We start from the raw sequence: 17,500 nt of genomic DNA on the forward strand, positions 1-17,500 counted from the left end.
TGTGTGTGTGTGTGTACTGATGGTCCTCTGATGCTGTGACACACAGGAGGACAGGTTCTCATGTGTGTGTGTGTGTGTGTGTGTGTGTGTGTGTGTGTGTACTGATGGTCCTCTGATGCTGTGACACACAGGAGGACAGGTTCTCCATCACGGCCGTGGATCTCGGCACGCTGAAGAAACTGAGGATCCGGCACGACGACAGCCATCAGTCGGCCTGGTACCTGGACCGGGTGGAGATCGTGGACACCAAAGACGACACCACGTGAGTTCCTGCAGTTAGTCATGAGCCTGTTGTGTTGAAGCGCTAGTTGTGACACGTACCGTCACGATCAGGGTTTGAAATGAACTTTTTCAGGGTTTAAATACTTGAAGATATTTAGTAAATGTCCTACCGTAAATATATAAAACATGTATTTTTGTGAGTGAGTGCAGCACAATCGTGAACATAAATGCACAACTTTAAAGGAGATTTTCTCAATGTTTACATTTTTTTGCTCCTCAGATTCCAGATTTTCAATAGTTGTGTCTCGACCAAATATTGTCCTATCCTAACAAACCACACATCAATGGAGAGATTATTTATTCAGCTTTCATGTGATGTATAAATCTCAATTTAAATTTGTGACCCATGTGACTGGTTTTGTGGTCCAGGGTCACATATATATAAAATAAAATTTGGATTTCATACATTCATTTCTTATTCAAACAAAATCTCCTCTTCCTCTTTCATCCTCATCCTCATCACCAAAAAAGTGTTTTATGTAGAAAGATCAATACAGAACAATAAACATGAAAAAAATTTAGGATGTTGGAAAATGAACAAATGAAATGAACAAGCGCGCCGCTATTTGTTGCGTGTGTGTGTGTGTGTTTGAGTAAGCAGATATGAGCAGATTCTGGGCAATACACTGTATTTAATATATCATGATGACTCACGAGTATTTGCGCTAAATCTGCGCAGATTTGGTTTACATGAACTTCCCCAGTAAAGTGAGTAAACGTAATGGGCCGTATCTTGCACCCAGCGCAATTGACTTTGTACACGGCGCATGTATCATTCCTGTTCTGCACCCGCGCACAGCGACTCTTCCCTCCACAGACGCACGTCGGTAAACTAGGGAATGAACTTGTGCTCGGGGGGGCGGTTCAGTGAAAAGAGGAGTGTGTTCCGGCGCAAACGTTCCCTGGTGATATTCTGCAGTTCCAGAAAACAACTCCGCCACTGACCAGGAGAAACCCAGTCTAAAGACAGCGGCGCCGCGCGTTAGTCATATGCTATTTTAAGAGCGTGTGCTTGGCCATTATGTAGCGTGTGAACAACACACACACTTTGATTCTCTAATATAAACAGACGCAGCAGTTTTCATTTTTGCAAATCATACATTATTACAAGGAAAAATATTAACACACGAGGGAAATCATTGTTGTGTCCGTGAAGATGTGAAGAAATAGGCATAAATCTAGATTACACATTTACCCAAATTAGTATACGCCTGTTTAACCGAAGCTAATGTGTGTGTGTTTCTCCATCATCCCCAATGTCACTTCTCTGTGTTTTACGGCCCTGACGAGAACGCCGGTCTCCTCGGCTGTGAACCGCTCCTGGCGTGCGCCGGCAAACCCGCCGTTATAATAGCAATCCGCCGTTATAATAGCGATCCGCCGTTATAATAGCAATCCGCCGTTATAATAGCGATCCGCCGTTATAATAGCAATCCACCGTTATAATAGCGATCCGCCGTTATAATAGCAATCCGCCGTTATAATAGCGATCCGCCGTTATAATAGCGATCCGCCGTTATAATAGCGATCCGCCGTTATAATAGCGATCCACCGTTATAATAGCAATCCGCCGTTATAATAGCGATCCGCCGTTATAATAGCAATCCACCGTTATAATAGCAATCCGCCGTTATAATAGCAATCCGCCGTTATAATAGCAATCCGCCGTTATAATAGCAATCCGCCGTTATAATAGCAATCTGCCGTTATAATAGCAATCCGCCGTTATAATAGCAATCCACCGTTATAATAGCAATCCGCCGTTATAATAGCAATCCGCCGTTATAATAGCAATCCGCCGTTATAATAGCAATCTGCCGTTATAATAGCAATCCGCCGTTATAATAGCAATCCGCCGTTATAATAGCAATCCGCCGTTATAATAGCAATCCGCCGTTATAATAGCAATCCACCGTTATAATAGCAATCCAATCTGCCGTTATAATAGCAATCCAATCCGCCGTTATAATAGCAATCCGCCGTTATAATAGCAATCCAATCCGCCGTTATAATAGCGATCCGCCGTTATAATAGCAATCCGCCGTTATAATAGCGATCCGCCGTTATAATAGCAATCCGCCGTTATAATAGCGATCCGCCGCTATAATAGCAATCCGCCGTTATAATAGCAATCCGCCGTTATAATAGCGATCCGCCGCTATAATAGCAATCCGCCGTTATAATAGCAATCCGCCGTTATAATAGCAATCCACCGTTATAATAGCAATCCACCGTTATAATAGCAATCCACCGTTATAATAGCAATCCACCGTTATAATAGCAATCCGCCGTTATAATAGCGATCCGCCGTTATAATAGCGATCCGCCATTATAATAGCGATCCGCCGTTATAATAGCAATCCGCCGTTATACAGTAATAGCGATCCGCCGTTATAATAGCCATCCGCCGTTATAATAGCGATCCGCCGTTATAATAGCGATCCGCCGTTATAATAGCAATCCACCGTTATAATAGCAATCCGCCGTTATAATAGCAATCCGTCGTTATAATAGCGATCCGCCATTATAATAGCGATCCGCCGTTATAATAGCAATCCGCCGTTATAATAGCGATCCACCGTTATAATAGCGATCCACCGTTATAATAGCAATCCGCCGTTATAATAGCGATCCGCCGTTATAATAGCAATCCACCGTTATAATAGCAATCCGCCGTTATAATAGCAATCCGCCGTTATAATAGCAATCCGCCGTTATAATAGCGATCCGCCGTTATAATAGCAATCCGCCGTTATAATAGCAATCCACCGTTATAATAGCAATCCGCCGTTATAATAGCGATCCGCCGTTATAATAGCAATCCGCCGTTATAATAGCAATCCGCCGTTATAATAGCAATCCGCCGCTATAATAGCAATCCGCCGTTATAATAGCGATCCGCCGTTATAATAGCAATCCGCCGCTATAATAGCAATCCGCCGTTATAATAGCAATCCGCCGCTATAATAGCAATCCGCCGTTATAATAGCGATCCACCGTTATAATAGCAATCCGCCGTTATAATAGCGATCCGCCGTTATAATAGCGATCCGCCGTTATAATAGCAATCCGCCGTTATAATAGCAATCCGCCGTTATAATAGCAATCCGCCGTTATAATAGCAATCCGCCGTTATAATAGCAATCCGCCGTTATAATAGCAATCCGCCGTTATAATAGCGATCCGCCGTTATAATAGCAATCCGCCGTTATAATAGCGATCCGCCGTTATAATAGCAATCCGCCGTTATAATAGCAATCCGCCGTTATAATAGCAATCCGCCGTTATAATAGCAATCCGCCGTTATAATAGCGATCCGCCGTTATAATAGCGATCCGCCGTTATAATAGCGATCCGCCGTTATAATAGCGATCCGCCGTTATAATAGCAATCCGCCGTTATAATAGCGATCCGCCGTTATAATAGCGATCCGCCGTTATAATAGCAATCCGCCGTTATAATAGCGATCCGCCGTTATAATAGCAATCCGCCGTTATAATAGCAATCCGCCGTTATAATAGCGAGCCGCCGTTATAATAGCAATCCGCCGTTATAATAGCAATCCGCCGTTATAATAGCAATCCGCCGTTATAATAGCAATCCGCCGTTATAATAGCGATCCGCCGTTATAATAGCGATCCGCCGTTATAATAGCAATCCGCCGTTATAATAGCAATCCGCCGTTATAATAGCAATCCGCCGTTATAATAGCAATCCGCCGTTATAATAGCAATCCGCCGTTATAATAGCGATCCGCCGTTATAATAGCGATCCGCCGTTATAATAGCAATCCGCCGTTATAATAGCGATCCGCCGTTATAATAGCGATCCGCCGTTATAATAGCGATCCGCCGTTATAATAGCAATCCGCCGTTATAATAGCAATCCGCCGTTATAATAGCAATCCGCCGTTATAATAGCGATCCGCCGTTATAATAGCGATCCGCCGCTATAATAGCAATCCGCCGTTATAATAGCGATCCGCCGTTATAATAGCGATCCGCCGTTATAATAGCGATCCGCCGTTATAATAGCAATCCGCCGTTATAATAGCGATCCGCCGTTATAATAGCAATCCGCCGTTATAATAGCGATCCGCCGTTATAATAGCGATCCGCCGTTATAATAGCGATCCGCCGTTATAATAGCAATCCACGGTTATAATAGCAATCCGCCGTTATAATAGCAATCCGCCGTTATAATAGCGATCCGCCGTTATAATAGCAATCCGCCGTTATAATAGCAATCCGCCGTTATAATAGCAATCCGCCGTTATAATAGCAATCCGCCGTTATAATAGCAATCCGCCGTTATAATAGCGATCCGCCGTTATAATAGCGATCCGCCGTGGAACAAGCGCGCCGGCTCTTAAAGGGAATGTGAGAGGACGCTCTGATTGGTTTATTTCACGTTACGCCCAAACCACACCTATGAGTAATGAAGCGACTTCAGACCAACACATTTTAGATTTGCGTCGGGCGCAAGAGTCGTTTATCCCGCCGGTATAATAGCAACACCGCCGGGATCCGCCCACAGAGTTACTTGCGTTTCGTGTTTGATACTTGCGTTTCAGAACGTTACAATAGGGCCCAATAAGTAACACGTCAAATTGGCTCGTGATTTGACAGCGTTTCCCGCCACAGTGGATCTTTACGCACATTTGTTGTGTTTGCGGGTGTTAATGTCAAACCCTGGTCCCGATACACAGCGGTCATGAACGCGTCTCACTGCTTCATATCGGCAGGTATTACTTCCCCTGTAATCGCTGGTTAGCGGTTGATGAAGATGATGGTCAGATTGCCCGAGAGCTCGTCCCTGTGGATGAGGCCTTCATGAGGAAGGACGAGGACGAGGAGGAGTCCGGGGCCACACTGGGATTGGAGCAGAAAGGTGAAAGAAATAGTTTTTTTGCTGTACTACAACAGGTTTGCATGCATTATTTCCTCATATTCTCCATTGTTGCGGCTCCTCTCTTCCCAGTCTGTCTCTGTGAAGCCCCTCCCTCTGAAAAGCACACTGTGCTCTGATTGGTCGGCTGGATCAGTGTGTTGTGATTGTTCGAGCGCTTGAGTGTGTTTGGGAAATTCCCCGCCCCTTACCATAACCGCCAGTTTAACACACTACTGACTAACTCAACCAGGCCCCGCCCCTTTATTCTGCGTATTAATTATTCAAATGGAGTAATATTGTGACGTGTTGGTTCCCAGAAGAAATTTGTTTAGGAAAACTACCGTATTTTCCGGAGTATAAGTCGCATCAGTCAAAAAATGCGTCATGAAGAAGAACAAAACATGTATAAGTCGCACTGGACTATAAATCGCATTTATTTAGAAATTTATTTCACAAAATCCAAGACCAAGAACAGACATTTAATCTGGTAAGGTTATTCAGCTGCACAAAAGCTCACAGAACAACAGCTGAATAGTGTCCGGTGTGTTAGCGTAACACATTAACAGTTATTCAGCGATACATTAGCATAAAGAACATATACCTGAGGCTGAATAGACTAAACTAACATTAGCCAGTGAGTCCAACAAGTTAGCGGTCAGCAAGTTCACCAAGCTCCCGATCTCACTCCTCAACACCGAATCCATCGAGTTCTTCCTCTGTGTCGCTTCTGAACGACTCCGCTAACTAGAGCGCCCTCTCGCGGCTGTAGACGGTAGTGTTTTCTCTTGGTTCATCTCAGTCAGTATGAATAAATTTTGATATATAAGTCGCACCTGACTATAAGTCGCAGGACCAGCCAAACTATGAAAAACCAGTGTGACTTATAGTCCGGAAAATACGGTAGACAGAAATCATGTTCATCAACTGCAAATATAAATAACTGTGACTAGTTTTGTCTATCTGACTTACATTTTTTATTTCTTCTCTGTATTTTTGGTTTGTAGCGATGTCGACAACATACACGCTGAGGATCAAGACCGGAGAAAAGAAGCACGCGGGAACCGACGCCAATGTCTTTGCGATCCTGTATGGAGAGAATGACGACACAGGTGACGAGACTCACAATCAGCACTTATGTCAGATCCTGAACCGGTTCACCGTCCGCTGGTCATTAAACTGGCTTTTCTCGGTTTCTTCTCTCAAACGGGCATTACATGAACAGGAATCATCAACCTGAAAGCCTCTAAATCACACAAAAACAAGTTTGAGAAGGGAATGATCGACGAGTTCACCGTGGAGGCCGTGGATCTCGGAGAGCTCCAGAAACTGAGAATCGGCCATGATGAAGCAGGTGAGCGACACGTGAGCGACAGCACATTTACGGGTTCTTCACCACAAAGTCGGAAATACCAGTGGGAAGCTTGGGATTTACGAGTTTAGTTTTGGGATTTACGAGTTTAGTTTTGGGATTTACGAGGTTTTGGGATTTACGGGTTAGTGAGAAACGTGTGTTACTTATTATAGGTTTTTAAAGGGGGTGTATAATACCCTTTTCACAAGATGTAAAATAAGTCTCTGATGTCCCCAGAGTGTGTGTGTGAAGTTTTAGCTCAAAATACCCCACAGATATTTTTATATCGCATGTTAAAATCGTCACTTTTTGAGGGTGAGCAAAAACACACCGTTTTGTGTCTGTCCCTTTAAATGCAAATGAGCTGCTGCTCCCGGCACAGGGGGCGGAGCTTCAAGAGCTCGTGTCCTTTTATCTCACACACACACACACACACACACACACTCACACACACTGAACATTTCAAAAACTTTAACAACATGTAGAAGAACAGGACATTTCTGAATGGTTAGTTGATGAATTTATGTAGATTATGTGTAGTTATCTTCTAGTCACTGATTAGCATATTCTGTCATGATAATCTATAAATCGTGTTCAGGGGGGCGGGGTTTATGTAAATTTTAGGGTTGGTGATGTCACTAACCCGGGAGGAATGTTGTGTAGTTCCTACCAGCCGTTTGTTGTAGTTCTTAAAAAGCGATTTCTTTAAAAGCAAATATCTCCCTTTGCTCTGAACTTTGAGCGTTGTAACTTTGCAGATGTTGTTTATGTTCAAACAGCAACATTACACACTAACTACAGCTAGAAAAGTCAAATCAAGTCAAGTCAAGTCATCTTCATTTATACAGCGCTTTTAACAATGTAGAGTGTTTCAAAGCTGCTTTACAGAGATACACGTATAATTTAAGGTAACAGATTGTTTTGGCTTTATAGCGGTTCTTGAATAATGTTATTTTCCAGATAAAGTTAGTTTTGATTGATTCACTTCCGTCGAAAGGATCATTAGTTAGAGACCGCTAAGACGACACCGTTCTCTCTACACACACTTTAAACGCAAACCTGTGAGAAACGCTGATGGCGCTCACGTTCGCATCAAGAATTAATTCTATAGTTATGTGCGTTTGAATAGAATGAAATCAGAATCAAGAAGGTTTAGGCGTCCGTAAACACGCACCTCCAGCAGGACTTGAACGCAGCAGCGTGAGTGACAGCTGGGATTGAGTCAGACCGGAGTCGCTCGACACACCGATCGTGACCCGTCTGGTGTTAGTTTGCCTGGCAACTTTACAGAAACGCTCTTAATGGCCACTATACACTGCTGGTCGTGTTGTACATCATCGACACACAGCAAATACATCACAACTAAACCTCTAACGTTCCTAGACACCAGTGAGGAGACATCGAGATCAAATGAAGACTTTACGCTGAAGATATTATCTGAAATATTATGTGTATGCACCGTTATATTTGCACTGACCGGTCTTCCATCTGCATCTCAAATGCACTTTAACAAATGACAAGTCAAGTCAGCTTTATTTATACAGCGTTTTTTACAGTGTTTAAAGCAGCTTTACAGAGACAACAGGAACATAATGCAATAAAGTTTGTGTCTAGAAGAAAATAGCGTCCAGCTTAAGTAAGTTCACCGATGATTTATTTCCATTGTAAAAAAGTTATTAATTTAGTTCATTTTTATACAGGAGAAACTGGAAAAATTAGAATATGGTGCAAAAGTGCATTTATTTCAGTAACTCAACTTAAAAGGTGAAACTAATATATTATATAGACTCATTACATGCAAAGTGAGATATTTCAAGCCTTTATTTGTTATAATTGTGATGATTATAATTTACCGCTTATGAAAACCCCAAATTCAAAATTAGAATATTGTGAAAAGGTTTTCATAAGCTGTAAGCCATAATCATCAAAATTATAACAAATAAAGGCTTGAAATATCTCACTTTGCATGTAATGAGTCTATATAATATATTAGTTTCACCTTTTAAGTTGAGTTACTGAAATAAATGCACTTTTGCACCATATTCTAATTTTTCCAGTTTCTCCTGTATATATATATATATATATCCGCTCTGGAGAAAACCAATGTAATCGTCCAGCTCAGCTCAGTTCTCATATAATGATGTCAATGCAGGAGATCAATAATATTGTCTAATATATAAAATGAAATAATGATATAATGCTTTTATGTATACATATTACTTTTTGCACTTCTGGCGAAAGCATGACTGGAGCATCCGAGTAACGTGCCGGCCGGTGTGTGTGTGTGTGTGTGTGTGTGTGTGTGTGTTTGTCTGTGTGTGTGTGTGTGTGTGTGTTTGTGTGTGTGTGTGTTTGTGTGTGTGTGTGTGTGTGTGTGTGTGTGTGTGTGTTTGTGTGTGTGTGTGTGTGTGTGTGTGTGTGTTTGTGTGTGTGTGTGTGTGTGTGTGTGTTTGTGTGTGTGTGTGTGTGTGTGTGTGTGTGTGTTTGTGTGTGTGTGTGTGTGTGTGTGTGTGTGTGTGTGTGTGTTTGTTTGTGTGTGTGTGTGTGTGTGTGTGTGTGTGTGTGTGTGTGTTTGTGTGTGTGTGTGTGTGTGTGTGTGTGTGTGTGTGTGTTTGTGTGTGTGTGTGTGTGTGTGTTTGTGTGTGTGTGTGTGTGTGTGTGTGTGTGTGTGTGTGTGTGTGTGTGTGTGTGTGTGCGTGTGTGTGTGTGTGTGTGTGTGTGTGTGTGTGTGTGTGTGTTTCTGTGTGTGTGTGTGTGTGTGTGTGTGTGTGTGTGTTGTGCAGGAGGCTCGGCGGGGTGGTTCCTGGACTGGGTGGAGATCGACGCTCCTTCTCAAGGACAGAGACTTCGCTTCCCATGCGGACGCTGGCTGGACCGAGGAGAGGACGACGGAGCCATCGTGCGAGATCTGTATCCCGCCGAGCTGCAGACTGAGCTTTACACGCCGTGTAAGAGAGAGAGAGAGATTCACTGAAGCCCTATTCACTCAGGATTAGTATTATCTGGGGACCTCGTGTGATTTAGAAATTACTTTTTTTACTTAAAGGAGAACTCCGGTCAATTTTAACATTGAGCTCAATCTTTAGTAAATTTGGAGTGCTGTCAATACAGAGAACAACGACAAAAATCGGTGTTTCCTACACCGTGTTATCCTCTTTTTAAAATGTGCACCCTGTTGACTTGAATGGGGCAAGTTTTAAACCTGCTTTTATCCTCTTATCATCCTTGATGTGTCGTTACAAGTGCCCAGCCATGTTGAGTGATTCCCTCAGAGTGAACACGAGTGAATCTGACTGCAGGAGATGTGGAAGATATTAATAAAAATCATGTTAATTCAACAAGCGCACAGACCTGTATTTACTTCCTGTTTTCAGTCGAAGTCCACAGCAGTCGACTGTCGAGTTCACGCGCGTGATCATAGGTAACTAAGCCGCGTTTCCACCGCGGGAACTTTCCCCAGGAACTGTGGGCTGGTACTCGTGTGTTTACACCGCAGGAATCAGGGTCTAAATGAAGTTCCGGGTAAATATTTCCCCCTCCGAAAGTCCCTGCTGGTGAGGTTGTACTTTTTCAAAGTTCAGGAACTTTCGGGGGCGGGACTTGTGCGCTGAACGTGCTGATTGGTTGTGTTCACGCCGCATTTTGATTGGATGACTCCACGCCAGCATTCTATTTTAACCGGCATTTTTAAAAACCTATTGCGGTTCGTGGCTTCATGCAGTGAGAGTCGTCTGTCTGCAAATATGGAATTTAAAAAAAAACACACATAGCTGGACCGACGACGAGGTTCAGGCTTTATTAAGCGTATTTGTGTAACAGGAAATTTTCAGCGCGTTCGTCCCAGCTGTCTCACGGTCAATGTCCGCATCGTCTAATTTTATAGCATTACGAGCTTTCTGAACACGCTTTAGCATCAGTGCTCGTCTCTTTTCTGCCGTTAATTACCTCGTTAGTAAACCAATACATTACAAACAACTTCAGCACAGTTTCAATCTCCTCCATACTTATTATAAATGTGGCGCTCAAAACTGATAACTGTCCGCCACAGACTGGGAGGAGCCGTCGCGCGCAGTTTATAATCTCCCCGGTACTTTAGACCGCGGTGTAAACGCAGAGAGCAACCGGTCTAGGGCAAAAAAAGTTCATGGGACAAATTGTTCCGGGTAATTTCGGTGGAAACGCGACTTAAGATGATTTTTTTACAAATATCCATCAGAGCTGATATTCTCCAAACACCACACAGCACCGTCTTCGGCTGACAGCTGTCAGTCTGAGTCTCCACTGTTGCTTAGTTACCGATGATCACACACGTGAACTCGACAGTCGACTACTTTGGACTTCCACTGAAAACAGGAAGTAAATACAGGTCTGTGCGCTGGCTGATATAACATCATTTTTACTAATATCTTCCACATCTCCTGCAGTCAGATTCACTCGTGTTCACTCTGAAGGAATCACTCAACATGGCTGGACACTTGTATGACACATCAAGGATGATAAGAGGATAAAAGCAGGTTTAAAACTTGCCCCATTCAAGTCAACAGGGTGCACATTTTAAAAAGAGGATAACACGATTTTTGTCGTTGTTCTCTGTATTGACAGCACTCCAAATTTACTAAAGATTGAGCTCAATGTTAAAATTGACCGGAGTTCTCCTTTAATTTGCTCCCATTAACACTGTTTAGCAGTTTTGAAACTGGGGAGTAACGATACCCTTATGTCACAGTTCAATACATATCACGTATACTGAACTCACAATACAATATTATTGCGATACTCCAAGATATATGATAAAAGGTTAACAAAAAAATTAACTGTTGATCAAAATGCTACATTTGGTGTTACATTGTGTGTGTAAATGGTTAGGTTTGGACTTGGAAACTATGGAAAATATGTGTTTTTGTAAAGAGATCTTTGTCCTTCGCCTGTAGTCGTTCCCTATGAGATTACCACGTTCACGAGCGACGTCTTCGCCGCGGGGACGGACGCGAACGTCTTCATAGTCCTGTACGGTCAGAAGGGCCTGGGGACGCAGCAGAAGTACCTGTGCGTCAACAAGAGAGAGAGACGCTTGGCATTTGAGAGATCAGCAGAAGACATGTTCATAGTGGAGGTGAGCGTCTGCCATCAGTGCTAAAGTTGAGCTCGTCTTCAGCTCCCTATTGTGCCGTATATCCGAGTCAAGCGCTTCTGGAACGAGAACAGATGTGGGCGGGGCTTGGTTTTGTCAGTGGGGAATTGATTGGCTGGTTGTGGTTTGCTATTGGCTGATCTCATGTGAGTGACAGGTTGCCCCGCCCACATCATCAGAGAAGAGAAGAGATGCTGCGAGAGGAAGTTATTCTGATTCAAGATTATCAGGAACATGAATTTAACACAATAATTGTGCTGTGCACGGATAAATCATTTATTGTAAATACCAGTAATATACCATAAATACCACCCTGAGCACCCTACTGCATAGCAAACGCATAGCAACACCCTAGCAACCACTCAGAATACCTTGCAACCACATAGCAACACCCTAGCAACCACTCACCTAGCAACCACTGAGAATACCTTAGCAACCGCATAGCAACACCCTAGCAACCACTCAGAATACCTTAGCAACCGCATAGCAACACCTTAGCCACCACCCCAAGTACCATAGCAACACCCTAGAAACCACCCAGAGCACCCTACTAAACACATATCATCAACACCCTAGCAACCACCCTAGCATCTATCTATCTGCCTTTTAAACTTCTACTTAACTTAAACTAAAACTACTTAAACCTTTCTGGCTGCTTTCTCAAGCCAACTTAAAGCTTGTCTACACATTTTTTTAAATCTAGTTGTCCATTATGATTTGGTGGTGACTTTAAGTCTCAGTCGGTGTTGTTCTGTCTCTCTGCGAAGCTGGAAGACATTGGAGACATCATCGAGAAGATCCGCATCGGACACGATAACAAAGGGACGAACCCCGGCTGGCATCTGGACAGAGTGGAAATCAGAAGACTTTTAAGAAAAGGAAAGGTAACTTCAGTTAGGCTACGCTTCCGCCCACCTATTTTTATGCAAATTTGGAGACATCGCTGGATGGAAAAACATATTGAGGTGGATCATTGTTTTATCCGATAAGAAGATGTGCACATAAACTACGACAGAAACACATTTACTGAATAAATCTTTTATGATGGATAGATGCACTTTTATGATGGACAGATGCACTTTTATGATGGATAGATGCACTTTTATGATGGACAGATGCACTTTTATGATGGATAGATGCTCTTTTATGATGGATAGATGCTCTTTTATGATGGATAGATGCACTTTTATGACGGACAGATGCACTTTTATGATGGATAGATGCACTTTTATGATGGACAGATGCACTTTTATCATGGATAGATGCACTTTTATGATGGACAGATGCACTTTTATGATGGATAGATGCACTTTTATGATGGACAGATGCACTTTTATGATGGATAGATGCACTTTTATGATGGATAGATGCACTTTTATGATGGACAGATGCACTTTTATGATGGATAGATGCACTTTTATGATGGATAGATGCACTTTTATGATGGACAGATGCACTTTTATGATGGATAGATGCACTTTTATGATGGACAGATGCACTTTTATGATGGATAGATGCACTTTTATGATGGACAGATGAACTTTTATGATGGATAGATGCACTTTTATGATGGACAGATGCACTTTTATGATGGATAGATGCACTTTTATGATGGACAGATGCACTTTTATGATGGATAGATGCACTTTTATGATGGATAGATGCACTTTTATGATGGACAGATGCACTTTTATGATGGATAGATGCACTTTTATGATGGATAGATGCACTTTTATGATGGACAGATGCACTTTTATGATGGATAGATGCACTTTTATGATGGACAGATGCACTTTTATGATGGATAGATGCACTTTTATGATGGACAGATGAACTTTTATGATGGATAGATGCACTTTTATGATGGACAGATGCACTTTTATGATGGATAGATGCACTTTTATGATGGACAGATGCACTTTTATGATGGATAGATGCACTTTTATGATGGACAGATGCACTTTTATGATGGACAGATGCACTTTTATGATGGACAGATGCACTTTTATGGACTTCAAAACAGAAACGGCCATTCACTGCCATTATAAAGCTAGGAAGAGCCAGGACATTTATTAATATAACTCAGATTGTGTTCGTTCGTCACACACAAGAATGTCATATACACTAGGGTGGCTTGAGGGGAGAGTAAATCATGGGCTAATTTTAATTTTTGGGTGAATTATTCCTTTAACATGAACAGGTTAGATCTATCAGTATTAGAGAAGATCAGTGTTGTGAGCGGTGTGTTTGTCCAGGGTTCGGAGACCACCATCTTCCCTTGCGAGCGCTGGCTGGCCCGGTCCGAGGACGACGGGGAGACGGTGAGAGAGCTGGTGCCGTCGGACATCATCACGGAGAAGCTTCTGAGAGACGGCACGCTCAAACACAGCGAGATCGAGGTGGAGGACGCTCTCGAGAGTACGTCATCGCTGAAACTTTACTACCAGCTCTCACTTATGCACACTAGTTTTAATCAAGCGTGCCGCACAAGTCCTGAAAAGTGAAGCCAAAGCGTCTCGATCGCCCCCCGGTGGCTGGTCCCAGTATAGCTCATAAACCCAGAGTCTCGATCGCCCCCCGGTGGCTGGTCCCAGTATAGCTCATAAACCCAGAGTCTCGATCGCCCCCTGGTGGCTGGTCCCAGTATAGCTCATAAACCCAGAGTCTCGATCGCCCCCCGGTGGCTGGTCCCAGTATAGCTCATAAACCCAGAGTCTCGATCGCCCCCCGGTGGCTGGTCCCAGTATAGCTCATTAACCCAGAGCCTTGATCGCCCCCCGGTGGCTGGTCCCAGTATAGCTCATAAACCCAGAGTCTCGATCGCCCCCCGGTGTCTGGTCCCAGTATAGCTCATAAACCCAGAGTCTCGATCGCCCCCCGGTGGCTGGTCCCAGTATAGCTCATAAACCCAGAGTCTCGATCGCCCCCCGGTGTCTGGTCCCAGTATAGCTCATAAACCCAGAGTCTCGATCGCCCCCCGGTGGCTGGTCCCAGTATAGCTCATTAACCCAGAGCCTTGATCGCCCCCCGGTGGCTGGTCCCAGTATAGCTCATTAACCCAGAGTCTCAATTGCCCCCCGGTGTCTGGTCCCAGTATAGCTCATAAACCCAGAGTCTCGATCGCCCCCACCGGTGGCTGGTCCCAGTATAGCTCATAAACCCAGAGTCTCGATCGCCCCCCGGTGTCTGGTCCCAGTATAGCTCATAAACCCAGAGTCTAGATCGCCCCCCGGTGTCTGGTCCCAGTATAGCTCATAAACCCAGAGTCTAGATCGCCCCCTGGTGGCTGGTCCCAGTATAGCTCATAAACCCAGAGTCTCGATCGCCCCCTGGTGAATGGTCCCAGTATAGCTCATAAACCCAGAGTCTCGATCGCCCCCCGGTGGCTGGTCCCAGTATAGCTCATAAACCCAGAGTCTCGATCGCCCCCTGGTGAATGGTCCCAGTATAGCTCATAAACCCAGAGTCTCGATCGCCCCCTGGTGAATGGTCCCAGTATAGCTCATAAACCCAGAGTCTAGATCGCCCCCCGGTGTCTGGTCCCAGTATAGCTCATAAACCCAGAGTCTCGATCGCCCCCTGGTGAATGGTCCCAGTATAGCTCATAAACCCAGAGTCTAGATCGCCCCCTGGTGGCTGGTCCCAGTATAGCTCATAAACCCAGAGTCTCGATCGCCCCCCGGTGTCTGGTCCCAGTATAGCTCATAAACCCAGAGTCTCGATCGCCCCCTGGTGAATGGTCCCAGTATAGCTCATAAACCCAGAGTCTAGATCGCCCCCTGGTGGCTGGTCCCAGTATAGCTCATAAACCCAGAGTCTCGATCGCCCCCTGGTGAATGGTCCCAGTATAGCTCATAAACCCAGAGTCTCGATCGCCCCCTGGTGAATGGTCCCAGTATAGCTCATAAACCCAGAGTCTAGATCGCCCCCCGGTGTCTGGTCCCAGTATAGCTCATAAACCCAGAGTCTCGATCGCCCCCTGGTGAATGGTCCCAGTATAGCTCATAAACCCAGAGTCTAGATCGCCCCCTGGTGGCTGGTCCCAGTATAGCTCATAAACCCAGAGTCTCGATCGCCCCCCGGTGTCTGGTCCCAGTATAGCTCATAAACCCAGAGTCTCGATCGCCCCCTGGTGAATGGTCCCAGTATAGCTCATAAACCCAGAGTCTAGATCGCCCCCTGGTGGCTGGTCCCAGTATAGCTCATAAACCCAGAGTCTAGATCGCCCCCTGGTGGCTGGTCCCAGTATAGCTCATAAACCCAGAGTCTCGATCGCCCCCTGGTGAATGGTCCCAGTATAGCTCATAAACCCAGAGTCTAGATCGCCCCCTGGTGGCTGGTCCCAGTATAGCTCATAAACCCAGAGTCTCGATCGCCCCCTGGTGAATGGTCCCAGTATAGCTCATAAACCCAGAGTCTCGATCGCCCCCTGGTGGCTGGTCCCAGTATAGCTCATAAACCCAGAGTCTCGATCGCCCCCCGGTGTCTGGTCCCAGTATAGCTCATAAAACCAGAGTCTCGATCGCCCCCCGGTGGCTGGTCCCAGTATAGCTCATAAAACCAGAGTCTCGATCGCCCCCCGGTGGCTGGTCCCAGTATAGCTCATTAACCCAGAGCCTCGATCGCCCCCTGGTGGCTGGTCCCAGTATAGCTCTTAAACCCAGAGCCTCGATCGCCCCCTGGTGGCTGGTCCCAGTATAGCTCTTAAACCCAGAGCCTCGATCGCCCCGTGGTGGCTGGTCCCAGTATAGCTCATTAACCCAGAGCCTCGATCGCCCCGTGGTGGCTGGCAGAGGTGGAAAGTAACGGATTACATTTACTCGCGTTACTGTAATTGAGTAGTTTTTTTGTGTACTTCTACTTTTTTAAGTAGTTTTTTAAATCTGTAATTTTACTTTTACTTAAGTACGTTTTGTTTGAAGTATTGTAATTCGCTCCATTTTAAAATCATATCCGTTACTGAGTAAAAAATAAATAAAATAATAATTTTCAAGGAAAAAAAATAATAATAATCGCGCTCCGGAAACTACTGCATTGATTGAAGGGCGGGAGAACCGTCTATCTATGGGAAGAACAAACGCGCATAAAAGGTGATGCAGACCCAGCTGAAAGTGAAACGCCGTCGAATTCTTATGAAGCGAACCATATGGCCAGTATGTGAATAGGCTACTTTAGATGTAGGAAAAACGCGTGGTTGTCCTCGAGGATAGATAGCCTATCCAATGTGCAAAAAGTGTGGATGCAATGTGGCTGCAAAAGGATGAAACATAGAACACCATCCATCCGTGCAGATATGTCCCGTTTGCAGAGTGAATCCCGGAATCCAGTCATAGTAGTAGGCTATATTAATAAATTGAAAGTAGAGCTGTGCAATAAATCCAATCGCGACATGGTCTCTGAATATTAAAGCGCAAAAAGACTGCTATGTAAATATGCTTGTTCTGCGTGCCTCTGTGTGAATGAGCTGCGTCGCGCCTACTACATACTCAAGTATGCCTGATGCTCATTGTGTTTTCAGCCTCTCACAAACAATATGAGGACATGAATACATGAACATTTAGAGAGCTGCTCTGAGAGAACGCCTAATGAGCATTTTCATCATTTTGTTTGAGAAAAACCATTGTCAAATACACTCTGAAACAGGTCTTCACTAGAACCCGTCAAAATAAAAGTTTAGTGTAACTAGGAGAAATTATGATAGAAATAGCATATATTACTATCGTATGCCTATAGAACATACTTCTCAAAATAATAACAACAATAATTTGAATTTAAAAAGATTTAACATTATTTAAGGAATATCTTTTTTTGGGTCCATGGTTTAATTTAATAAATCTGTTCTGCAG

At 44.2% G+C, this 17,500-nt stretch overlaps 1 protein-coding gene across 2 annotated transcripts in view; it reads left to right on the forward strand.

The window, feature by feature from the left end:
• Positions 1-17,500, forward strand: part of loxhd1b (lipoxygenase homology PLAT domains 1b) — an 81,758-nt gene that overhangs the window by 38,309 nt on the left and 25,949 nt on the right. For both annotated transcript variants that reach the window (XM_079636574.1, XM_079636575.1), the window contains 8 exons: positions 132-262; positions 5,027-5,172; positions 6,177-6,281; positions 6,395-6,523; positions 9,307-9,471; positions 11,455-11,636; positions 12,422-12,538; positions 13,910-14,072. In XM_079636574.1, coding sequence (XP_079492700.1) covers positions 132-262; positions 5,027-5,172; positions 6,177-6,281; positions 6,395-6,523; positions 9,307-9,471; positions 11,455-11,636; positions 12,422-12,538; positions 13,910-14,072 — 1,138 coding nt within the window. The remainder of the gene's footprint in view (positions 1-131; positions 263-5,026; positions 5,173-6,176; positions 6,282-6,394; positions 6,524-9,306; positions 9,472-11,454; positions 11,637-12,421; positions 12,539-13,909; positions 14,073-17,500) is intronic.

The sequence above is a fragment of the Phoxinus phoxinus genome, assembly GCF_949152265.1.
Source record: "Phoxinus phoxinus genome assembly, chromosome: 15".
NCBI lineage: Eukaryota > Metazoa > Chordata > Actinopteri > Cypriniformes > Leuciscidae > Phoxinus > Phoxinus phoxinus.